General features: G+C 44.2%; 1 protein-coding gene across 1 annotated transcript; it reads left to right on the top strand.

The window, feature by feature from the left end:
- The first annotated feature begins 716 nt into the window (after positions 1-716).
- Positions 717-25576, top strand: LOC111693808. Its single transcript, XM_023459583.1, has 3 exons — positions 717-1201; positions 12385-12627; positions 25506-25576. Exons 1-3 carry the CDS (start codon positions 1138-1140, stop codon positions 25574-25576), a joined length of 378 nt encoding a protein of 125 aa, XP_023315351.1. The 5' UTR covers positions 717-1137.
- The last annotated feature ends 1934 nt before the right edge of the window (positions 25577-27510 follow it).

The following is a 27510-nucleotide window of genomic DNA, read 5'->3' as shown; positions in this document are numbered from 1 at the left end:
GAACGCACGCGAGCTTCGACGCGGCAAAACTATTTAGACTCGACGATTAATCAGTTTAAAATAATAAACTGCCTCGCGTCTTGCGCGCGCGCGCGCACAGAATTCCGAAGCTCGCTACGTATATAATATGTACTTGAAATATTTTTCCCCGCTGACGACGCGTTCGATAGACTGCATAGTGCGTATACGAAGAAGAAGGCAAATTGAAAATTTCATATGGGATTTCTCAAATTCCGCACACGGTGAATAAGCTTGTATTATATTAGGCGAAGAGTTACGTCGCGCGTCGCTGACGCACACTGTCACGCGGGAATTATCCCCTCGCGCGAGCGTCCACATATGCACCTATATACATGCATGCACGGGAGAAAGAAGAAATTCGTCACCCCTTTCTCCAGAGGCACGAGTGTACGTGTGTATGTGTAATGAACGTTAAGTGTGCACACACATGCACACACACTCGTATCGTCGTAGCACTTGCTGTAGCAGGTGTGGAGTGGGGCGCCGCGCATGGAAGAGAAAGAATGAGAAAAGAGACTGTGTATACTATACACATAGGCCGGCCGCCGCGAGGAGGTACTACTCTTTTGTATACCCATACCTGTGCGCAAAGAGAGAGAGAGGCTCGCCGCTGTGGAGAGAGAGATACACCCGGTGGACGACTTCCTGCCGGCCTCAGTCGACTGTCAAGCTTAGTATCGCGCGTATCACGAAGGAAGAAAGTAAGGAGAGAGTACAAGAGCACTACCGAGGAACATAGAATATACAAGTGCAGTGCGAGGTGGACACTTTTACGATACAGTATTGACTCTGGTGAAGAGAGAGAGAGAGGACACAGGATTTTTTGTGTGTCCCATTGTTTTGGGGACAGTGTTGAAAAAAGTGCGTGTCATGAGGTTCAAATAAATCTTAACTCACAGCAATAGGGCACTGGAGTTTTTGGTTTTGTTTCATTAGTTGTTAATTTTTTTTTCCTCGTTCGACCCGAAAAAAAAAGTGAACAAGTTTTTTGGCGTACACTCACAACGGAGAAGAGAATTGTGCGCTGAGCCGAATTAACGTCGAAGCGAAATTGGGACAGTTTTGTTTTCGGTGGAAACAATTTGCGACAAAAATACGTTCCAGAAAGTGAAAATTATGGAGCCGAGAATAGCGGCATTGTCGATGCTGCTGCTGCTGCTGATTTTAGCAGCGAGCCAAGGTGCGTGCATTAAACCATACACATCCTTCCCCGCAAACACCCCAACACTCGTCGTATTGCACCTTTTTTTTTTTTTCGTTTCGGTTTTTTTTTTTCATTTGTGCGCAAGCGAGCGCACACGCGAGTGCATCGCAGGCAGCAGAGAGTCGACGACCGTTAGTCAGAGAGACAAACCGAGTTTTATATATAGTGTGTGCGAGTGCGAGTGCTTCTGTATACGCGTGCGGTAGTAGCGGCTTTTTTGCCGGTGGTGCATGTGCTTGGCGCGGCGGTGGTAGCTATACATCGCTTTTATATTAGCAGATTCGTCGAAGAGAAGAGGAATCGACGATCGCTCGTTGCGCATCGAAGAGGATTCAAAATTGACAATTACTCACCTGTATCTCGAGATCGTGTATTTTGATAATTTCCACGCGTTGTTTTTTTTTTGGGTCCATCGTGCGTCGCGTACAGCTTTCGGAGAAATTAATATCCGAATCATCCGAGCAAATATAAACACTGTACTCTCGTAACGAGAGTTTACATCGTATCTCGCGGTTGGATCTCTCGAGCTTTCGACTTACAATAATAATACCGCAGGTGACAAGAGATACGCGTATACGTATAATAATGAATATCGTACGTATTCACGGAGAAGATGCCTTCGCGCGCGAGCAATATTATATTATTATATGTAGGTCAGAGACGTAGTAGCTGTGTGGATGGCGCGCGCTCGATGATAATCGTCTTCCGGAATACCTGAAGCAGCGCGAGCGAGGCGCGAGCACGAGGCCTCGTTTAACATGCTAATTAGGCAGATTATTAAGCCAACTTACGATCCTCGAAGCGCAGCTGAAACATCTTCCTTCTTTTCCTTATTTTCCTTCTTCTTTTTTTTTTTCAACGTCGCTCGAATTACCTTTACTCCGTAACTTTACGAACGGTGAAAAGGGCAGCGCGAGCGTACGTTTCTCCGTTTTTTTTTCTACTTCGAGCCTCGTATCGCCGCATAAATTTCATTTTCCTCGGACTCGCGTACAAAAAAGAAAAAAAAAGAAAAAAATCAGCGCCTCTCTCGCAGCGAGGCGTGTTATCCGCGCAATTAACGCGTTGTTTCGTGCGCCTGGTATAATGTACAAGGCGAGCGCGAGCCGCGAGCATATAAGCGCGCAAAAATATACAGTTATTAGCTCGCTCTCTCTCTCTCTCTACTGGTGGTATAATATACGAATGCCAAGAAAAGGCAGCAACAGCAGCAAGTGATTCGCGAGCTGCCCTCCTCAACACTCTGGAACATTGCCTCCTCGTTTGCCTTCTCTCGTTCCTTCGTTCGTTCATATAGCTATATAGCTATATCTAGCTGCCACACGCGTACATATCATACACGAGCTTTTGCTCATAATTCACATTTGTGCACGCGTGTATGTGTGCGTATGCAACTTCGCGCAGATGTTAATTCACGCTTTCGCGCACGCGGCGTAGAGGAGAGCATCGCATCGCGCACACGCGTCTAAACATCAACGTGTATCCATTATACATAGGTCGAAACGGTAAATTCCTACACTGCGAGTGCGCGAGCACACACAGAAACGCAACTATAAGCGTGCAATTCACGTATATGGGTGTATTACATGTATAACACACATGAGAGAGAGAGAGACAATTTTAGATATAATATTTTGTTGCAGAAACGAAAAACGTACTACATTGCAAATTAAAAACTGAGTAGTTTAATGTAATATTCCGGCGTGGCTAGATTGACAATTAAAATTTCGTATATCGCGCCATCCGTACTTTTCTCTCTCGAGAGAGAGGCGTAACTTTACGCAATGCTAAAAAAGCAGTGCAAATATTACGTATCACAATAATGTGTATCGTCGCGAGCTTCGCGTCTGGAGATGATCTAAGAATAACATCGTAAGCCCGCATTCATATTTTAACAAATATATTATAAAGCGTTGAAATAGACAGAGCGTCTCGCGATGTAATCTTCGGGAAGATTCGCGAGGCTCTCGAGAGTTTTTAGATATACACCTATACGTGCTATATGTCGTCGCTGCCGAGAGAGGAGAAAGCGCGAAATGTATGATTTTTCAGCTCGTCTCGTGCCATACATACATATATCCCATCCCATCCCATCCCATCCCATGCATACACATTTGGAGTATATATAGCAAGTACGACTCTACTCTATGCTGCTCGCGCGTGAGAAATGCCATTGTCGTATACGTTCAGTTCTGCAAAAGTACACACACACACACGAGTATATTCACGTATCATCATCGTGCAAAGCTTTTTTTTTCGTCGTGTGTGTACTGTACGTCGTCGCGCCTCTCCGTCGTCGTTTGTGAAAGTTTTTCTCTCTCTTCCTTTCGGAAATGCGCGAAGCGATAAGACATCCATACACGCGTTCTTACAATGCAAATGTAATGTGCGCGCTAAGTACGTATTATTGTGCGATTTTACATAATGCCCATATATATATATTTCGCTGCGAGGGGGGGGAGAAGAGAGACTTTAAACTCCGATACGAAGCTATATAATGTACGTAATAAACTGCGAAGCGCGCCAAGCTTTAATCGAAATAGGTGTCGAATACCTATATATCCTTCCTCCTTCTCTATATACACCTCCACCTTCTATATACTCTCGGATGAGGATCAAGGATCTCTTTCGGGTTAGTAGCTCGTCGTGCGCACTCTCGATCATGCATCTCTGCAGCCTTCGCGGGGGCCCCCCCGTTCACTTTCGATTGTTCGATATATACACGGCCACATGCATATATATACTTATAAGTACACTTCGCGTCTTATCTCTCTCTCGTTGCTTCCTCTCTCTAAATGAAAAAAAAAAACAGCAAAAGCTCATTTTCTCGTTAGGATGTGTTTATGTATTCGCGCGTGTTTGTGTTAAGTACGCGCGGCGCGGCGCAAACGAGATTTTCAACTTCGATCAGGGTATATCCTATATTGCCGTCGGCATCGCCGCGCACAGATCGGCAACTCGCGAACACGAGGCTCTGTAGCTGCTGCTGCTGCTGCTACTTTTTTTCGTCCTTGTTGCGCCTGTAAAGCGATACTTTTAATTAGCGTGGAAATCGGTGCAGTACCGTCTATATACGTAGAAGCTTGTGTCTGCGCAAAAGAGGAGATAGTCGATCGGTTTTTAGGTTCCTACTGCTACTACCACTTACTGCATGTATAGGCGAGGAATAAGTTATGACGGAATTTAAAGAGGGTCGCGTTGTGTGTATAATACGCTAGTCACGTCTGTGTGTGTTTGCGCGCGCGACCGTCGTCGTCGTCGTCGTCTCAGCTCGCAACACTACCTATATACATTTGCTTTTTACACTTTCTCCCGATATTTTAGAAAATTTTACGAACAAAGTCAGAGAAATAGATTAAGAGCCCAACGCGACGTTTATATTGCGCATAGACTTTCACGGAGCTTAAAGCGCCTTCGACACTTTTTTTTCTCTCTCGTACTTGTATTGCGATCCGTAGCAGTAGTAATCTTGGTGTATATATATTCGATAATTACTTCTCTAGAGTCTGCTGCTGGTGGCGCTAAATAACGCGAAAAACCTATATAAACTCGACTACACTTTTTTTCCTCTTCTCTCTTCCAACGTCGAGTCGTGCAGTTATCTTTTAGCGTCGAGCGACGTCGACGTACGACGGCGGCAGCGGCGCTTACGAGGCAGTTATGCAAATGGGCCGATACACATTCATATAGCAGTGCAGAGCACATGCATGTGTGTGTGTGTGCATCCGATATACCGCACGTGCAATTATGATGTGCATATACCTGGTGGTATCTGTCTACGTGTGTGACGCGATGTGTGTGTGTGTAAGTAAGTTGGAGAGCACTTCCGCGATTATCATCGCGGCGCATCGCGCTATATATATGGAGAGTAGATAATAGAGCGAAAGGTTGGCCATTATCACGCCTAATGGGCCCTTTAATACTTATATCCCCTCCGGCGATTTTAAGCTGCTGCTGCCGCCGCTCTGCTTTGATTTATATCCTCCTATACCATACCGCACACATGCCATAAAGAAAAATCACGGCTCTACCGTGTATATAATGCATGCATGCATACGTGTGTGCGGCGTTTGCTCCGAGCGATCCTGATAATTCACTTAGCCGCGCGCCTTTCGCGATAATTATATCGTGGCTCGATCGTAAATACTTTTTTTTTCAAGCGCGAGCTTTTAACGTTTCTTCTTTTTCTAGATTTATTTCCTCTTCGTCCTCTTCTTCTTCTCCTCGTTTTTCATACACCTGTAAACATTTTTGCATAATTTTATTATTGGCAAATAGCGGCATTTTCTATATATCATCAACAAACGCATAATAATATACGCGCGGCAGACGCGTGTGTCGAAATATTTTGAAATTAAACTTTGCGAAATTTATACATTATAGTATACAAGGACTGAAGATGTCTAGGGTATATATATATTACAATGGCATTCGTTGCATACCGCGTCAACAACGCACGCACCCGTCTCGTGCCGTCTTGCCGCTAAAAAGCCGTTTTTTCTTCAATAATTTATATCCCATGCACACTATGTATCGCCTGGGTGCTTGGAAATCATAGGCTTTCGATACATACCGATATGTATCGTGAACGTTTAACGGCGGCGAATATCGCAATCTATTATGTCTCGTTTAACGACGTTCGTATAAGTCAAAATCGGTTAATAGCCAAAGATCACGCGAGGATGTATTTCGCGCGCGGCGAATCATTATCATTCGCGTAATTGGTACGTGTCTGGACCGCGTGCGCATTAAAATCGGCGCGTAAAACAGCTGGGCGATTGAAAAAAATAAAACACCGTCTGCTGTGTGTGATCTGGTCTTTAGAGCGACTCGACTCGAGACTCGACCCGCTGACCGAGAAAAAAAAATCAAGAAGCAGAGAAACTCGCGCGATTGTATTTATGACGCGCGTTTAAGGTGTACACGAGCATATATATACCATATAACGGTTAATATCACACAGGCGCGAAGCGAGTCCGAGTCTTGGGCTTGGACAAATCGCCGCGACAGCACAGCCGAGAATTCAATATACAAAACGTGAAAAGTGAGATTGCCAAACGTGGCCAAAGTCCTCCCCCCCTCGCGCACATCGAGCACATGATTCACACACGTGTATATGTACGTTGTTGTCGTTTTTTTTCTGCTCGTCGATGCGGGCTTAAAGTTTTGTTAATTGCCGAAAGCCTCGCCACGGATCGATCGATCAAAATGTTGTTAACCACGGCGGTGCAGTTATAAAGCTCGATCTCGCGTGCAGCAGCAGCAGCAGCGGAAACCGAAAGTTTTGTGTATGCGCGGCAAAGATCGGTATATATGCACCGGCGAAAAATCGGTACGAGATCGCTTTCGCTTGCCTTTTTCGCGTGCCTCGGTGCAGCGCGCGCGAAACAACCACTTAATAACGAGCGAGCATACCTTCGTACACGGATACATGTGGTGCAGAGATCTCTGACAATAACAACGAGCGCGCGGCCTGGGCCCTCTTCGATGAAAACAAAAGGTTTTATAAGGCCCGTTTATATTGGTGGTATATATATATCGATGGGCGCATTTCCCACGTATCGTTAACAAGTGCACTGCACCGACGACGATATACATACGTTATCCACACACACACACACACACACACACACATACACGCGTGTATATAGATGCGCGCGAGGAGAGGAAGAGAAGAGAAAGAGAGAAACGAGCTTTCATAACGGCCCCAGTAAACCGAGTGAGTGAGCGAGCGCGAGCTGCTTCGCACGCGTTATACGTCTGTCTCTGTCTCTCTGCTTTGCTTTGCTTCGCGCGCGGCCCACTTTTTTAAACGGGACCATTCCGTTGCTGCTCTGCTCTGCTCTGCTCCGTGGCGTGCAAGTGTATTACTATATACACATACGCGCAGGTTTCGATCGATTTTTTTCTGATTTGGGTTTACCTTTTTTTTTGGTTTAACTTATCGCTCCTTTCTTTCTCTCCGAATTTGTTTTTTATTTTTTTCTTTTACTTTTGAGCACGATCGTCTTCTTCTCGTCGCGGGATCGCAAAGTGTACGGATTTTATATGGTATTATATTATCGGAGTTGTAAAAACCTGGAGCGAGATGCAAAGAGAGCCAGGCCCCCGAGAAAGAGACAGAGGAAGAAACTTTCACCTCGTTGGGAGAATCGAATTGCTCCGCGCGCGGAGTGAGAGAATCTATTTCGTGTATACCCAGTGCGCATACCTGCCGATGCTAATTAGGTGTGATTGGAATTTTACACATTCACATTCTCACACAGCAGCAACAGTTAGATCGAAGTGGAAAATAAAATAATAATAACAATAAACTTGTAGATTCTCTCGAGTCGATCGATAATCAAAAACGGAAAGTGGCGCGCCACTAGAATATATACATATAAAAGTATAAATCGGATGCCGACGATCCGTAGAGCGTATAATTGAAAAATATCGCGAGCTATAGCTTTTTTTTATTTATATCAATGCCACTCTTCGTAGCTCTCCTCGTAGCTTCGAGTCATAATAGTCTCTTCCATGCTCGCGCGGTCTCTTTTGTATTAAAGTGGAAAACTCGACTCGCACACAAACATATAGACACAGGCAGGCAGAGGGGCACAGGAGCGTGGCAAAAGAGTGCGCCGCGCGCAACCTGGCAACCTACATTATAAAAAGCCGGATGTATTATACATGTGTATATACATTCTTCCGTAGCTCGTCCGCCAGTAGTAATGTTTGCCATTCTTTTTCGAGTCGACTGGCAGTGGTTCGTCCGACTCGCGATGTATATATACGTCAAAGTTACTTACGTATGATTGCTCAATCGGCGAGCACGTGTCCAAGTATAAAGGGTGTTGATCGGTCGTAGAGAGAAATTAGCCTTTCCCCCCTTCGCGTAGGATTTCTTGGAAATAGAAACATTATCAAAGTCGGTGTATATATCGTACCCGTTGCTGCCAAGGAGGGAGCTAATCGTCGAACCGACAAAAAAAAAGAGGAAGATTCTAAGCAGTAATACCCGTGCCTTATTATCCAGTCCGCCTCCCTTTTTCACTTATTTTACATATTATACAGCTGAAAAATGCTTGCAACACCCAAGTCCAAGCTCTGCACGATCCGAGAAAAAGCTCGTAAAAATACACACGTAAGCGCGAGTCGAGAGCAGTTTTAAAGTAGCTAGAGTGTACAAGAAGTATCACTGTATAAGTACATACAGCTGGCAACAGAAGTAAAGAAGAAGCAAAACATCATGCGGAAGTCGAGGTTCTAGCTCCGAAGCGAAATAAGCTAATCGCGCGCGAGCCCCGAGTCTGCTACGCTATACATACGCTGCGTACTTATGCGGCCTGTGCACTTATCTACATTCGATTTCTGACCTAACGGAATTTGCTCGTAGCAGCCCCTTTGCGAGCGCGCCCGAGAACTGCCTGTAATGCGCTCCTGTGTCTATATATGTATGCGTGCATAAGGCGAGCATTCCTTTTATATAGATAGGATACACATGCGCATCGGCGTCAAAGACGGAACTGTTATTTATAACACGCGTATTATATACGTTTATGCACATGATGTGGCAAAAGAAAAGAGGGAAAAAATAACATATCCTTATGATTACTCCATCGGAGTGTGTACCATCCTCTCTCTACTCTCTGACTCTTCTTCTGCTCAGTTTGAATTCTTTTTTGCCTCTCTTATACGTGCGTGTCATAAGTACCCGTGTATAGTAAACGAACAGCAATATATACGTAACAGCAGGTGGTCTCTCTCTTGCAGAAGAGCGAAAATATATACAAAGTATTAATTTCGCAATTTGTACGATATCCCTGCCCTTACTTGTACACGCGTCCGAGCTTTGATTCGGCCGGAGAGAGAGGAAGCATAATTACTTTTCGTACGCGCTGCGTATGCATACATCGTACTTCCGCGCGTACGGGTGTATCGTCCTCAATAATCACGATAACGAACGCGCGCTGCTGCCCAGGATGTGTACATTACACACACCGCGAGGAGTTATGAAAATTATTATCGCGCGCAGCGCGCACACACACACACACACACACACATTCGAGAAAACTCGGCGCGAGACTCTTTTTTCCGGTCGCGAGGCCCGCGCGATGTGTCCATCCTTTATTAATGTAACACTTATTATCGCGCGGACGGAAAGGAGCTGCTGCTGTGTGTGTATGTGTATCCTTGACGAAATTAAAACCCCGAAAAAAAAAGGAATCAAAGAGAGAAGAAGTGAAATTTCTCGTACGTGTAACGATATTACGAAGCTGCCTGCGATGAGAAAGATAATTTGGAAAATCCGTGGTGTAGAATAAATTGTATCGAAGTCGCGTGCGCTCGTCATTAAAGGTGTATAATATACAAAACGAAAGAAAAGAAAAGAAGAAAAAAATAATGAAAAATAAAACCCGCGCATGTACATAACAACTGGAGAGAACTCGAGCTCTCGTATATACGTATGTAATATTGCGCAATTACGTATGTGCGTGTGTGTGCGTAATTGACCGATTGATGTATGCGTTTCAACGCATCAGTTGACTCGAGTGTACGGTATAATACAGCGCAAACAGTTGCCCGTATAGGCTCGCGGGTGCGCAATAAACAATAATTTCGTCACGCGAATTATCGGTGCGCGCAGGGAAAAAAAAATCGCAACATTTTTTTACCACTTCTTCGACGCGTCTCTTCTTTTTTTTTTTGTTGTGGCGCGCGTCCAGAATTATTTCGTCGTCGATCGTTATAACAAGGATTGCGTGGCGGATTGCGTCAGGTTATTATTATTATTATTATTTAACCGATTATTTGGGCCACAACTCCTATATACAGGGAGTCCTTGTCCCGCGCGCGAGCCCGCGAGTTGTGAGATTTTAATTACGGCTATGGCTGCAGCAGCTAAGTGAATAACAAAAACAACACCGTATAGTGAGCAACAACAACGAAAGCAATTAATTTTTATCCCACATATAGGTACAGTGCGTCGAGGCTCTAAGTTAGGTTTTAATTTAATAGGGGGGCGACAGCGCGGACTCCGCACACGGAGTAAATAACGCGCCTTGCGTTGTGCCATGCGTCAAGCTCACCGAGAGATCTCGATGCCGGCACATACCTACCTACCTATCCCATAGTATATAGCGGTGCGTTTCGACAAGCTCGCGCGCACGTATCTCATTTGTGCTCTTGGGATTTCAATTTGGACTCGATGATTGCACCTTCGCGCACAGACGTATACTGGACGTGTTAGATTCGCCAAATCGTTTGGCTAACTCCTTATTATGGCCGCGCTTTGAAATTTTAATCAAGATACATCACGTGTGTGTGTAGGTGCATCTCATTATTATTATATATCTCGACTGTATGGTCATCGTGTGTCGTAATTGCGAAGAAAGTTTTTTTACGTTTATAATGTACGAATATTATATATGCTCAAGGAAGCTACGTGCACCGACTGTGGTATATGTATAAGTTATTTTTGAGGCATTTTTATTCAGCGAAAGTCAAGGGAGGGAGAAACGAGCAAAAGAATCCCCGAATATATATATAGCGCGCGCCGCAATTGAGAGATGATGTGTAAAAGACGTAACTGATGCAACCGGTATACCAATTTCTCGGGCAGCATTAAAACATCTCTCTCTACTAGCCTAGACATATAGACAAACTCGATGATTGGCTCGCGATGCTTAGATTCTTGGGATAATTTCGCCGAAATTCTTCGAGAAAATTTACAAACGCAGTGGATATAATGCAGTCGAAGTCTCAATTACATATTATAGTACGCGCGTCGCTCGCTCTCTCTATCTGCTGCGCTTTTTGCGCAATATCAAACGCGCCGCTGCGATGCAAATGCGCGCGCGCGCGTCGAGTTTTTCGCATCGAAGGATCGCTGCGCGCAGTACTGCTCGATTTCGAAATATCTCATCGTTTGCGCGCGTGGCGCGTCTACGAGGCGAGAGACACACACACACACACTACTATCGTAGCGTACGTATTAGACGTGTGCTCGCTTTCGATGATAATACGCACGCGAGACGCCCCTTTCTCAACCTACGGCAGCGATTGCGCGAAAATTGCACGTGTACAGAACGAGTGAATTATCCAGGATGACGCGCGGGCACGTTTTCTTCCCTATTATACCGTGTACACACAGACACAAACGTCGTTACAGGCCCATTAGTTTTAATAAAATCAGCGAAAACATACGTATGTGCTGTAGCAGTACATCTAATGTACTGGCTACAAGTGGCGACTTACGAGGCCCGCGAGCCGGCATTCGCGCGTATACAATAGATTATACAATGGACACGCACATACGCAGCAGAGACGGGACGACAACGAGGCGAAGCGACGCACACACACACATGCGCCGAGCACACGCAGGATGCACGCACACTCACACGCGCGTACACACACGACGTGACGAGCAGGCAACGACACGTGCCTCCGATCACGATACGCAGCGCCAAGAGAGGCGCGCGCGACGCTGCGATCTATCGAGCAGCGAAAAAGACGGCAGAATCTCTCGTGCCACGAAAAGTGAAACGACGACACTAACCTCAACGAATTAGCCGAACAGACGAAGGTCTTGAAAAGTCGTCCTCGAAAGAAGCAGGCAACGTTCTGCAAATAGAGTGTGTGTGTGTGCTCGACGAGCTTTACGAACCATCCACTTGGACTGACGAGTCCAAGTGAAGTTTGTGGCATAAACCATCGACACCATCAGCGGCCATCATCATCGACGCCGAGACGAGACGACGACGACAGCCCAGCGACGTGCCGAAGATTTTGCGAAAGGTAGTTTTAAGTCGTAATTTCACCGTCGAGTCGCCGCGTCCGTCGCGTAAGTTTATTTACACGCACCCGGGGAAATCACATCTCGCCGACGAGCCGAGCCGGTCGACGCGAACTCGCGGGAAAACGAATACGAGGAAAATTATCACGACGGTCTGCATGCCGTCTCATGCAGTGGCGCCCTTCAAATTTATACCATATAATTATAATCTAATTAATAATCAACTTGACATTTATTCAGTAGCTTAAGTTTATTCCTTTTATTTATTTTTCCCCCACCTAACCTAACGCTACAGTGCATACGCCATTGTGCAATGGGACATTTTCATTCTACAGATATTCTTAATTGACTCGATCGTTATTTCATTTGTTGCTCTTTGCAGGTGCTCACGGCTGCGGCTATCCCGGAGCCCCGGCCCACAGCAGCGTCAGATTCTCGGGTCCGTCGATCGAGGACGTGATCGACGAGGAGGACGGACCGATCGGCGCCCGGGGCGGCGCCGACATCTTCGTGCCCGGCACCGTGTCGACCTACACGTGCGAGCGCGGCTTCGAGCTGCTGGGACCCGGACGCAGGATATGCCAGGCCGACGGCAGCTGGTCACCCGAGGGTGTGCCCTTCTGTGGTGAGTACTTATTGTATACATATAGAATTACGCAATCGAGACGAGTATATAAGATGTACACAAAGACGATGGGACTTTGTCTCGGCTTATTGTTGCACACGATAATAAATATAATAATCCGATCCATGGAGCGTTGATCATCGCGATTTATCACTGCGATCCTATAGCATACATACACACACCTGTTGCAGCAGCACGCGCAGATAATATATAATTCGAAAATCGTCGGTCTCCGTTACGTATCTCTCGGGCTCAGCTGGGTACACAGAAACGATTTCGAGCAAAAAAGTATCAAAAGCAACGCGACATTGAAATAAAACCAAGTCGACCGCGCAAGCGATCATCCGCGCGATACATTATAAACATTTTCCAAACGCGAGAGAGCGATAAATTTCGCATATATTAGACGCGTCGTATACGGAGATTCAGTCGCGCGAGTATTGCTACGCGCGAAAAGTCGAGAAAGGCTACTATGCAGCAGTGCGTGAGCTAAGCACACGCTTCTCATATTTTATGGACTGCGGTACAGGATCGGAGAGCTTAACTTTTAACCTTAAGCCGTCCCGATCGGTATATCGCGATGGCTATTTATGCATAATAATAATGTGTGCAATCGCAGCAACAGCAGCAGCAGCAGCAAACCTATCGACGTTCGAATAAGTGTGTGTGTGTATGGGGTTCTGCATCGCTTATTACAATGTCTACACGCTCTACGTACTATACTGAGAGGTTCCATAAAGGCAGCAGCAGCAGATTATTTCGTAAAATGTAAACACCGACTGTAGCAGCGCTGCGCGGCTCATTAGCATATTTTAAAATCACTTTTAACGCTCATGAGTGTGTCTATATAACGCTGCATATTGTGTGTATATATACATGTATAAAGTCTTATAGGAGTAGGTACAGAAAAAGACGAGATAATGGAGGTGTCGATGCCGGTCGCAGCAGCAGCACACCTGCACGTGTACTGTATAAGCCAGTGTTGTTGTTCTGTATGCATTAATGCACAATATCCGAGAGACAATAGATATAAAGTACCCGCGAGTGAGTCGCTGCAGCAGCCAAGAATTTCCATCGGTTTGCATATACGTACATACACTCGAGGAGATCCATTGTGGTACATAAGCCGGCGATCGGTATATACACAAAACGTTGAAATTGCCCTGTCCGTGAGAGCTCGCTCGCGTCCTTGCCTATATAATATACTATTTAACGCTGCGCACGTGCTTAACTAATTATTATCGATCTCCTTCTCCCATACCGATCTCGGCGCGTCGATGGATGCATTAGCAGTAAGTCCGTAAATTACAATAGAGCCGATCGATTTATATCGTCTTGCGGTAGATCGTCGCACGAGCACCGCGTGGGCACCGCAGCAGGGATGCGCAGCTGCGGCGCATAAAAAACTTCTGCATATATATGAGCTAAAAAGAGGGGCTGAAAATCGTAATTTTTTTCCCTCGTTTTTGTCTCGTAAGCTCGATCTCCCCCTTATTATATGCACGCGCACGTGTGCGCCGCGGCTCGCTGAAATTCCGACATTCCGAAAGTTCGTTAAAAAGGGCCCCTTTCTTTGTAATGTTATATATAAATGCAAGCACTCACGCGATGCATCGTCAGTTTTTCACCAGGATTCCCCCCTTCGCTTGTATACTTTTACCCCCTGCAAACGATATTATATGGTAACGTATAGTACATTTCGTGCCGCTGCCGCTGCACTCGGTGAATAAACAACTCGACGAGCGAGAGGAGGCGAGGCTGTTATCGGCTCCGAGTCTCTCTTCGGTTCGATTCGTGCACTCGCACGCACGTACCCGCGCGTGTAATATACATAAATCCTTTTTGGCTATATGTGCACGCGCGCGCGGTACGCCACATTCTTCCGCGAATCTCCAAGACTCTCTTTCTTTCTGTCTCGCGGTGCACCTGTGGAATGCCTTCGAGCAGCTTGAGGCATGTGCTACACAGCAAACCGTGAGCGCGGACTCGAGAAGAGATTTTCATTTTAGTGCACTGTAAGAGAGATACGAATCTCGTATATTATACGACCGCGTATGTATGTAGTCTGATTCATTAGGCCGATTGGTGTACCGATATTTTACGCTAAACTATATACGCTTGTATATTCGACGATCGCGGTGAATCGCGAACCTGTCGTCGCGCGGGCACATATATATTATTTTATACGACTGTTTTTATTGTACCGTGCCCCTCCCTTCTCTCTCTCTCTCTCTCTCTCTCTAAAACTCTTTGAAGGCCAATCGAAGCAAGGAAAATATGTACGCTACGGATGTACCGTTTAATATGCTGCGCGCGAATATTATGAATTCCGCGCGTTATTAGAGACGGGCAGCCAAGAGCATCTCTTACTATTTACGCGCGATTACTTTTAACTGTAAAATATTCTTGTGTATAGTGAAGGCCGTGAGGCGTCTCGTAATACATAGATATAGATAGATATCGCGTATATATTCACTCGTACGGTAAGAGTATTTAAGAAGAAGAAAAAAAAGAAAATCATTTCGACGCCCCGCGTATAGAGGATTTCTCAATTATAATATGCGTCATTCGTGTGTATAAAGTTACTCATAAATTGATAGAAGATGTGCGCGGATGCCTTTAATAGGATTCATACATCTCGAGAGCCCATAAGTGTCTACTTAAAACATTTTCACCTGATTCAAATTTCTCATATCGTGTGTGTGCGTGTATTAAGTATATACACAGTCTCGAGACCTTGGGAATTTTGTATAGGTACGCAGGTCGAAAAAAAAGTAACAAATCGATATTACAATATGTACAACGATGCGCGGCTGAGCAGGTGCTGTATAATACATCGAAGAGAATCGGGATGGAAGAAAATCAGGTCACTGGAATAATTACTTGGCACTTTCTTCAACCTCGATATAATATAATGTACACATTAAAAACCCAAGGTCCAAAGTTAACGTTTCGAATTCGTACATAAAAAAAAAATAATCAAATGTCTCGATAGAGCCGCAATCTGGGATTAATCCGTACATTTCGTCGGTCGCCGCTGCTGCAGCGGCGCGCGAAATGCAGATATTATAAAACGCGCGCGCACACACACATGAGACTATATAGACGCGCCTCTAACGGTATTCATATCGTTTATACACTCGATATCGTCGTCGTCGTCGTGGCGGTCAAGGACATATCGCATTATATACTACGCAGAGAAGAGAAAATGGGGCCAGCCGTGTGAGCTCGCTGCGCGCGAATCTTTGCGCGCAAAATATAAACGCATACATATATAGTATAATGATAATTTTCTCTCTCTCTCTCTCTCTCTCTCTCTCTCCAAAGTTCCATAATATGTTCGCTCGCGCGCGCGTGGGTCGGCCGAGAAGCCGATTCAACGAAATAGAAAATATTAAATCGTGGAAAATGGGAATTAATTTTTAACGTGCATTTTATATATATTTATAGCGCTCATGCTGCGCTGTACAGCCAATTAGTGTGCAGCTTTTTCGAAAATATAATGTAGTGCGCGCGGTGCTCAGGAGTAATTGCATCGCTGCATTTAATATCTTAATGAATAGTTTTTTAATTTTATTTAATCGGTTACAACGTCTTCATTTTTTTCACGCGCAGTTTTACTTCGCGTATCGTGGTACGGTATGTATATCAATCATGGAAATGCGGCTCGTAAATGGCAGCTTTGTTTGCTCTTGTGTGTGTGCTACGAAAACTTAACATCAATATTTTAAAGGCAGCTACAGCTATATACCCGAGTAGTTTATTATAAAACGTTTCGAGCAAAAATCCTTTTTAACGCGACTCGCGCACACGTATATTATATATACCCTTGGGACGCACTTTCTTTCCACGCAGCAGCAGCAGCACGTGTACATAGAAAGTAACGTCGTTTTTCTAGCCTTTGAAAATTGCTCTCACGGGCGACTGCCGCAAAGGATATTTTTCTCGTATTTATAAATGTAATAATATCGAACGCCACTGCTATAATTGCCAGCTTCCTCTCCTGTCTCATAGAACAAGCATTTGTACGATATTATAAATGCATCTTCAGACTTATATTATCCGCCAATTAAGCCCGCTGATAAGCAAATGTATATAATGCTTCTTGCTGTAAGCTTCCTCTCTTCTCGATCGTTTATAATTGCGGCAGCGATCCGCGAGTCAAAGAAGAAAAACCGAGAGGAGAGAGCCAGCAGCAGCCGCGAGGAGTATTGTCATTTTGCAGTATGGTGTCGCGCGCATTCGTTTAAAATCATTAAAGATAATGAGGCGACCGAGCGCGCGCGGCGAAGACCACCGATTATTCCATCCATCATTATTATTATTGTATTTCCGAGACAGTTGAGCTTATATATATATATTTATATACTCTATACTCGGACTCGCGCGCAAATCGAGAGAAGGATTAGAAAGGCCAATCTCGAAGAGTTGAACAACACATCTGTGTGTATAAACAGTCACTGCGCGCGCACGCATTTTCACTTCAAACTCGTCGTCGTGGTCGCCGCGCGGAGATCATCGTGAAAGGATTTTATACATCGCGGAAAACTCGTTCGTTATAGATGTCTATCTCTGCTGCTGCTGCGGCGACTCCGTGCGTTATGTCTAGAGAACCAGTTGAAAATGTATTTAACTATGAGATACCTAACACACAACGACAACAACAGCAGTAGGCAGTAGTGCGCAAAAAAACAGGAGATTTTCTCGTGAAAAACCGCCACGACGGAAAGTCGCGCGCGCTGTGCAGCGCAGAAAGAACGTAAATTGAGAAAAATATTTCACTGCCGGGCGCACGTAATACGATAGTTATTATTATTATGTATATATAGCGTTATGTGCTGCTGCTGCTGCTGTACAAGGATATGGTCGGTCTATAAGGCCTTAATTTTATAACGCTATATTTTCGATGTAGCATAAATGATCATTCGGAATGCGGATTATACGCGAGTGTGTGTTTGCTCGATCGGAAAAAGAGACGAGGCCCTCCGGAATTATACGATGATGTATTAACCGATATATTCACGTGTCAATTATACTTTTTCGAAAAACAGAAACGAGCAACTGACACACATATAATCCCTTCCTTCTTCTGTTTTTTTTTTTTTTTTTTTTAAGTCGTCCAACGCGCGTTGGCCGCGAATAAAAGCATTTTTTTCTTTCTCGCATTCCATTTCGATAATACAAAAATCAGGCGGCGCACTTATTTCGGCGCGAGTACGCGAGCGTGTTCTCGGCAGTACGGTCAAGTTCAGCGTAAAAAACCAGTTTCACGTGATAACACTTTGAGTGTAACGTAAAAAAAAAAGAAATTAATTATAATAATGATAAACATAAGAACGAGTGGCCCAGATTCGTACGGAGGCAAGAATGAATTTGAGCTATGCCAAAGTTTCGATCATATCGAGATTGCAGATGTCGCCCGGAAGCTCTCGCAATTTGAAAATTGACGGTTATGTATAAGAATAGACAAGTTTCTGCGACCTGCACAAAATCGGAATGTTTAAAGGTTTAGGACGGGTTTTGTGCTCTTAAACTCGCTATTAGAAGGTTCCTCATTGACTGTAAATGTGTAAATCCATGTATTGGTGAAAACACAATGATTATGAGGTGACAAATAATGAGCCTGATTTTAAATGTGTTGTAGATCAGCCGATGATAATGTTTAAGATGTCGGGTTGGAGCTAGCATATATATAATATATGTTTACAAAATCCTAGCCACTTGCGGGAACTGCCATGCCCGCAAAGCAACCTCTAGCAGCAGATCGACACAATAATGCCTTACGAACAAGTTGGCAAATATGTTAATGAATATTGATATTGTCTCAAATACGTAATAGTTTGATCGAAATTATTTGTATTTTTTTTATTTAAAAAAATGATATTTAATTAACGGTGCAATATAAACTCAGTTAGATGCGAGTGGCAGGCTGATTTTTGATTAGCAGCAAATCCACTCGTTCATATTGTTTTGCTTGAACAACTCTGTAAATACATAAATTTAATATTAAAATTGAACGAATACTTTAAATCAGTAGCAGTTTACATCGAAGCTCTCGAACGAAATTGAGTCGAAGTGATAATAATTGAGCTAAAATCGTGTATACACAGCACGGACGACGTCGCGTCGCCCGCGCGTTATCTCGCACACACCGTGTGTTCACCTACTGACCCGGAGGACGCCCGATAACTTTCTTTAACAGTACAACGTGTTTTATATGCACGCACACGTGTGTGTGTGTGTGCGCGCTTGACATTCGACACTCGTGCTTTTGCTTGCATATACGCCATTATACGAGTTAATTTATTCGCGCCACGGCGACATAACTAGCTGCACATGTACGTGTACGAGTCCTCGATTAATCATGCTTAGACAAATGCGAATCGGACAGTTGGCAGCGGCGGTTGTGCACACACACTCGTGATCGATATCGTGCGCTCTGTAGCTCGAATGTAATACACACACACAGAGAGATCTCGTATGGGGAGACACGGAAAATCGAGATTTAGCTCGTCTATACATACAGGCAGGCATCGATACCGATCGTGAGTTTCGATTTTTGTGCGATTTCTCCCCCTTTCCTACACGAGATCACGTCGATGTTACACATTTATACATACGTACATACATACATACAGACGTAGACACACAGACGTGTCTGCAATGAGCAGCATAAGGAATTTCGTAATTTCACGTAAGGTACTGCTGCTGCTAACAACGTGACAATGGCAGTAGCAGCAGCAGCAGTCGCAGCATCCGTACATGTAACCGTGGCGATTTTTTTTCTTTCCTTACTTTATACTTTTTTTTTAAACGATTTTCTCCTCACGTGCTCATACTGTATACACATCCATTATTCCATAAATCGTGTACACACAACGAGCATCGAGTATTATATTGACGCAATAAAATTCTTGTAAAGTTTCATCGCAATTCGCATATACGTATAAACACGATGAAATCCATGTTTGTTCGTTCGTTCTTTTTTTTGTACGTTTATTCATTTTGTATTTTGCGTTGTGTTTCTTCGTGGCTGATCGGCAGCACGGCATCGCTAATCAGAAATACAAACGCAGCGATATTTATTATATTTGTTGTTGCAATTCGCGAAAAAGAAAAGACGATAATGGACCCACGAGGTCAATTCGAATATATATCGTAGCAGCACTCCTCAAATAAGGGAATTAAAAACAAGAAAAAAAAGCAATCTTGGATAGTATAGATATACACGCGGCGGCAAAAAATGTATAGCGCATCGGCGTTTTGTGCCGATCTCTTGCGAGTCTCTCTCTCGCACCTGTCGATCTTTCTCTCGCCTCAGCTCTCGGCGGCGGCTGAGCCGATCTATAAGATTTCTTTTCTCACGCTGTTGCCGCCGCTGACGCTGCCTGGCAAATAGTAGTAGTAGTAGTAGATAGTAGTAGTAAGAGAACAATCAATCGTCATCTTTTATTTATATCGAGACATTACTGCCGCGCGCGGACGCGCGAGAACTGCATCGCGCCGAATTGGTGTTATATACAACGATACGGGAAAATAAAAACATCGGGGCAATCGATATTTTATACGATCGATTTGGCTCGCGCGCGAATATCTCTTTTTCTACTTCGCAAAAATAATTACAGTTCTTTTATTTTTTTTTCTACACCGATCTTTGGACGAGAGAAAATAAAATCTATTATTTTATTCTCTGCTTAGGACAGTTAAACGTTTTTGTTGTCACTGGCTGCGCGAGGCAGCGCAATTTTAATGCGTGCGCAAAAATGACGAAACTTTCGCCTCGAAACAATTTTATAATCGCAAGCTGAATAATTATTATACATCGATCGAAAAAAAAACAACAACGAACTGTCACCTGCTTCGTATTATATATGGACAGAGAAAACGAAACGACGAGACATGTATACACTCGTATTGGGTACAATATGCGGAGGATTTATTTATAACGGACCCCGTGCGCGATGGGAACTACTCGAATGGTCGTTTTGCGTTGCGCTCTGTTTAAAATTAAAACTCGGCTGCTGTCTGACCGACCGCATGCTCGCGCTGCCATTTTAAAGTGCTGCGAGCTCGACCCGAGTGTAGTTACACTTGGATACCTTCTTTTTCTCTCTCTCTCTCTCTCTCTCTCTCTCTAAACCTTCGTCTTTGACGAGTGACGATTATTGTTGCGATATGGGTTTGAGAAAAAAAAAAACAAAACAAGACGAAGATTCTTCCTCCGAAATTCTCGACTCGATTATCCCAACGACTTATTATAATATGTTTATATCTTTTCTTGGCAACTTATTTGCAAAGTGTCTCGAGTATAACGAGCATGACTTTTCATTAACTACTACTTCACGACACCGTCGCTATATTACGCCGTCCCGTCCCGCGCGGGGGGGCATGGGAAAATCATCGGTGCGTGATGGAGTCATTTTTTCTTCTCTCTATCCATCTTACCTTTTTCACGTCTTACGGTACTATTTCGCACGTATATAATAAACGCGACGTTTTATATGCGCCGATTGTAATGCTATATAGGCTCTCTATCTCTCGTTCTGTACCGCGACGCAAGAAATCACGCGCCTAAAAAACACGAAATTCTTCGACTCGAGCGAAGATTCCTCCACGAGGCAGCGAGCATCTTACGTATAGACTCGACGGATATATTTTCCTTCCTTTTTGATCGATCTCTCGCTTGGGCCGGTTGGCCGGTTAGCTTACGTGCGTGACATTTGCCTAGAAATCGTGGCACGTCCAGCGCGCGCATGGAAGATGGATTTATGAGAAATCGGTTTGGACGTATACGCGGGAAATCTTCTTCTTCTTTCTCTGGTTTATGTCTCATGTACCTGGATAAATATACGGAATTTACGGTCAATAATTCATTCGTAAATTGCCATCGCTCAAATCAACACCTCGTAATGCCGCGTGCGAGAGCCTATATAGCGCTGCAAACGCGAGTAATGGAGTTAGTAGTAGTAGTAGTAGTAGCACTAGGTATATATAAGTAGTCGTCGTAGCGGCACGATTATTATTGCGACGACGCGAAGAAGAGAGCCAGAAGGATGGAGTCTCTTAGCTCTCTATAATGCGGGTCGCAGTCGCCGCGTGATGATATCTAAGGAGGTGTCATTACGTCGCGTCGGAAACATATATATATATATTTATACTGTATAGCTAAGAAGGAAAAACAAACAAGCGAAATATTTAATAGCAATGATCGAGCGAGGAAAACACGCTGTGTAGTGCACTGCGCGCGGGCGTATCAGAGCACGTAATTGCAGCAACAGCCGCGAAGAGGAGCAGGCGCGTCGTCAATTACTCTTCCTCCTCTCGCGAGAGAGCATCGTGCTTGGCCCAATATATGAGGCTCCACAATCGGGTATAATCCGCCGTGGCGTTATAATTATTTTATAAGTAGTGTCACCCATTCCCACGACAATTATATATATATATATATATTTATAGAATCAAAGATTCGCACTCTTGCACCTCACGCGTGTCGCATACGGAGGATACGCGTATCTGTGTATCTACGAAACGTGTCTCCTAACTGACGAGTCCCTGCGATCCGAACCCTTGTAACTAAAGACACAGTGTGTATGTGTATTACTGTTAGATTAGGCCGAGCTGCTGCACGCGCGACTCGCACTACACACGGGGATCTATGAGTTACGTATAGTGTGTCGTCGACTCTATATATACTACTCCGGAGTTTTTCTCACGCTTACACACGTAGCTGCGATCGGCAGCTCTAGGCTTATAATGTACGTCGATACATCCATGATGTACGTACAATATTGCAACGCCAAGGAAAAATATTTTGCATTATTACTTTTTATAAGTCACACCGAAGGAATGATCGGCAACAATGCGTTGGTCTACGTGCGCTGAGTAAGACTCGAGTATTTTTTTATTTATAGTATATATGCCCCGCGAGGTGAAAATGAATCCCATTGACCTAGAAGATAGCGCGCTGATTCGTCCTGCGCGGCGTACAAAAAAAAGTTTATATAGAGGCAAGGTTATTATAACAACGAGCTAGCTAGCGAGCGAACGAGAATTAATTCGTTTCGTTCGCGAGATATATATACAATGATATAGGAGGTCCGCGGCGCGACTCTCGCTTTTATACCATAAATGTCTTTCGCTCGAGAGTCGATCGACGAAAAACCAACCAACGAAAAAAGTTCAGGAAGAAAAAAAAATAGGCGAGTAGCAACAATCGCGTAAATATTCGCACAGCATACGCGTATAATAGCATACCGATGTGCATGTGCGCGCGCTCGCGGAGCGCCGTATACAGCCAAAGCTAATGCTCGGCTTAGGCTCGCGCGGTGCAGTGAACGTCCTGATGGTCTAGAAACCTCTTTCGCGTCTCTTTCTCTCTTTCCTCCTATGTGTGCGCGCTGCGCCTGAGCATTGAAAAGTGAAGAGGCTTTTCGGGCGAGTTCGCCGTTCGGTGTTCATATTGTACCTCTATACTATATACTCTAGTGTATGTGTGTGAGTCACGCCCGCCAAGTGGGTCGAAAAATCCTCTCCTGCACACACATGTGCTGCAGCCACCAGTGGAGAGCCAAGACACTGAGAGCTCTTGGATAAAGGCTATACTATGTACTAGCGCGAGGCAGCTCTACAAAAGCTTATTCATGCCCCGATGACTTTCTATAATGCACACACACACACACACAGACTAGAGCGAGAGAGTCTAATTTATCCGTAAAATAAGATAATAAACGCGAGAGAGGATATGCATGTGTATGGAGCAGCAGCAGCAGCTACTTTATATCATGACTTTTTTCCGCTCAACCTGGAGCTGGTCTGAAAATCGGCAATGCTAATATCACACAATGACGCTCGCGAATTTCAATGGTTGACCTTAAAGTGTCATCTCGCCACGGCGGCGGCAGCGGCGGTGAGTCGAAAATTGTATAAAGCCGCAGAAATTTTTCTTGCAACCAGAGCATGGCTATTATTACCTATAGGCCGGCGAGAGAAAATGCCACTATTCTCTCGCAAAATGTGCTGCGCAACTGTCTGGATATATCTTTAATAACGGACCGTGCCGGAATCGATCTCCGACGAAAACGACAACAACAACAACAACAACAACAACAACAGCAGGAAAAAAATCGGTATCATATTCCGAATCGAAAGAAATTACGCGATTTTTTTCCATCTCTCTGTCGTGCGTACGCATATAAAATGTAAACGTCACGCTGCACCCGAGATATGGATTATAATTAACGAACTATAACGGAATGAATCGGAGGAATACATGTAAAAAAAAAAAAAAAAGATCGGTGCGTACGGTGTACCGGATATATCGTGAGAAATTACATTGTCAGGCGTGTGCGCGCACACTACACATACTCGTGACATTTGGACGGCTGACGTTGGTACTACCTGTCGTTGGAGGCAACACACAAAAAAAAAAGAATTGAAAAATATAGTAGTATCTAGTTTGTTGTATACGTTTTCGGCTGTGATATACTTGTTATATACAAGATACGAGATGGCAAATTATACGTGTGTACACGGGGAATCCTACTTTCTTCGTAATTATGATTGCATACCGATGTTTACGGTTAAAACTAAAAGGACGACGACGACGAAGATGAAGTCTCTCTCTCTGCGCAGTAATCATCTCTCGGCATCGATTAAAATAAATAATTCCTTTTTTTTTCAACCATTACCTATCTTATCCGCGTCTATACATATATAGCTCTTGATGAGAGACTCGCGCGCACAGCGCAATGCATATCGATAGTGACAATCGTGTAATAATAAAACCTCGTGGAGTATTGCAGCGGTAATAGTGTGCAAATACGTTCGTTGGGTGCGAGAGAGAGAGAAGAGAGAAGAGAGAGAGAGATCGATGCGCGAGATACGGGGAGGCATCAACCTAGCGGCGGCAGCAGCATCAGCCTCTCGGTGTGTGTATATGATATAAATTATAATATAGCATTGAAACTGGCATGTATGTATGTAGCTACACATGCCGCTGCACATGGCAGGTATCTACTACTAGTACTGGTACTAGTATTGCTGCTGCTGCTGCTGCTGCTTCGGTGTTAAACGCTTCGAGGCAGATAAGAGCGAGCACACACACATATACACATGCATGCACAGAGACGAGAGAGAGAGACGCATTAAAAGCCCATGTGTAGCGGAGAATATACACACCTTCGAGCCATTAGGAGAGCTCGGCGCTTATAATCTGCCGTTCGATGAATCTCAATATAATTATTGCCTTCTTTTATTATTTCACAAGATTAGTTTTTTTTTCTTTTTCATATATCGCTATATATGTACTCGCGAGCGCGCGCCATTATATGAAGCTGTATAAATGTGAACAGAGTCTCAGAGACGAGGAAAAAATATAAGCATTTATACAGACGCAACGAGCAGTGTACAGTGACCTTATTTTCAATCAAGCGAGAATTGCTCAACCGTTTCATATATATAGATGTGCTAGGCATCGTCGTATGTATGCAGTGTGGACGTCATATTTATGTATTGTATATGCATATAAAGATCGAAGACGAGACCGTTTGCACCTGGCGTAGTAATTGCAATTTTTCGTTGCAGTATTGTAATAATCGCTCTAAAAATCGGTTCCGAGATCGTTAGTAGATCGTTAGAAGATCGTTATGAATTTTCTGCTGCCGCCATCATGGTATACGATATACTCGAGTTCGATTCGTGCACGTACGCTTTAGGGTTAATTCATAATTTTACGTAAACAAAAAAGCATCGGAATGCATAACGAACGAAAAAGTTATACTTTTTAAAATTCAAACTTCAACATTTCGATTGAAAATAAACGTTTCAATGTTGATTAATTATTTGCGTTGATTGCCAAAAAATGTATTACAAATCATTAGAAATTAAAGTCAACCTCTACCGCTACATGGCGAGTACTTCAATATCTGTAAATCTTCAAGTGGCAATGTGAAAATAATCGTATGAGTAGCAAAATTGAAAAAGCATCAACGTTTTCCCTGCGTGTCAGTTTTAAACCTTCTACATAAAAATGAAATGTCTTCCACTTTTCCCATTAATTTTAATCTAATTATTTTCACCGGTGTAATTTGAAATTCACTATACGTTCGATACATGGGCTGAGTAATGAATATCAATTACCCATTTTTTGTCTCCGACGAGGCGTAACGTAATCTATATTCACATTTTTTGCGCACATATAAAATATAACGGACTGCTAATCACATACATATAGGGTACACTCGAGTATACTAATAATAATGTTATACATTCGCTCGTAGTATACTCTTTTATCCGACTCAATTGGCGTGCGAAACCCTTTGATTATTCCATAAAAGTTATACGCTCGTTTCGCGTATAATATAAAATATTCATTGCCAGGTGCATCATTTCCATCTCTCTAGTTTTTCATCGGCGTCGTTTACGCGGATAAACGTCTATCGCCACGCGAGACTATACGCCATGCAAGGACTAAAACGTCGAACGTAATAACACAGAGGCTATAGCTCCTCTCTTATCCCGTATATAATACAGCGCCCGAAGAAGAAGAAGAAGAAGATGAAAACGGTGTACACGAGCGAGGCATTGCGGAATAAAGGAAAAACGACTGACATCGATTTTATGCTAATTCTATCTGTAATATGCACACACGCGCACACACACACACACGTGTACGTGTTGCGCCGCTGCACGTCTATATCGAAAGAATTCAACCTACATACCACCTTGGCATTCGACATTGCTCATTTAAATTTTTTTTCGTGCACTGTACATACCGATTTTCTTTCACCTCGCGTTTAAAGTCGCATTAAAAATTATCTCTCTCCGTCTCTCTCTTGGACGCGCCCGTAATACCCTCGGCGTCGATACTCCTCGCGGCACGAAGATGATGATACTCTTTTGCGCACGCAGTGCAAAAAAAAAAGAAGCGTGAGAAAAAAAAGAAATCGCTTGCCCGTACCTATATAATGTATAAGCAGCTCATTCGTGTATTATTGTGAACGTAGGTGCTGCGCTGATGCAATTCTCCCTCTCCCGAACACACAGACACACACGCATTCAAAACTTGTGCAGAGGATGTTGACCGCGGGCGCAGATATGTATACATGTACGAACGCGAGTGCTGGGCCTAATACCTGCATATGTAGCATACGTAAAGAGGAGAAAGTGCACTCGGCGCGGTGCAGAAAATTTCGCGCGTGAGAGAGTAATAGCTGTCTTCGTGCGGTTACATCGGCGTTCGCGAAAATTTATCGTTATCATCCTCGCCAAAAAATTTTTTTACCCTCTTCTTCCTACTCGCTCACTCTCTCCGGTATGTTTACGTTTGTACGTTCGTTTGCTTCCTCGAAAGCGACTCCGATCGTCGTCGTCGCGCGGAGCTCTCCCTTCGATCGGTATGCGCATCATCTCCTCATGATAACTCATCGAGACGCGTAATAATACCATAATTCTCTCCTTTGCGGACTGATCGGCGTGCGTGCACCTATATGTATATGCAGACGTTGACACGTTGACCCACTTTTATGAGACTCGCGCTCTGCGATGCGCCGATGCGCCGCGGCTCGTATTATAGAGCAGCGGCATACTTGCTGCGTAGAGGCGCATCGCATCAAGGTACGAGATGACGATGATGCCGATGACGATGAAAAAAAAAGAACGTCAAAATCGTACATTACATATCCTATGAGTACGCGAATAGCTACGCGCGCGCATTCCATCGGATATAATGTACTTGCGAGTATTCGACGCCGCGCGGCTGTATACGATAATGATAGAGAGAGAAGAGTGGCTGGATGGTGGCTGCTGCGCCTATATCCTCGCGCGCTCATCGTGACGATGTGTGTTTACACATCTCTCTCTCTCTCTCTCTCTTCGTATACTACT

Source organism: Trichogramma pretiosum, unplaced genomic scaffold (assembly GCF_000599845.2).
Source record: "Trichogramma pretiosum strain Unisexual culture from Peru unplaced genomic scaffold, Tpre_2.0 scaffold7, whole genome shotgun sequence".
Lineage (NCBI taxonomy): Eukaryota > Metazoa > Arthropoda > Insecta > Hymenoptera > Trichogrammatidae > Trichogramma > Trichogramma pretiosum.
This window is presented reverse-complemented; position numbering and strand designations above follow the sequence as displayed.

What these genes read in the sequence shown, in the direction of transcription:
- LOC111693808 (XM_023459583.1), top strand. Translation starts at nt 1,138, where the DNA reads ATGGAGCCGAGAATAGCGGCATTGTCGATGCTGCTGCTGCTGCTGATT. An exon ending in GATTTTAGCAGCGAGCCAAG is followed by an intron (nt 1,202 to 12,384) that starts GTGCGTGCATTA and finishes TGCTCTTTGCAG; the next exon opens with GTGCTCACGGCTGCGGCTAT. An exon ending in CGAGGGTGTGCCCTTCTGTG is followed by an intron (nt 12,628 to 25,505) that starts GTGAGTACTTAT and finishes ACAAATCATTAG; the next exon opens with AAATTAAAGTCAACCTCTAC.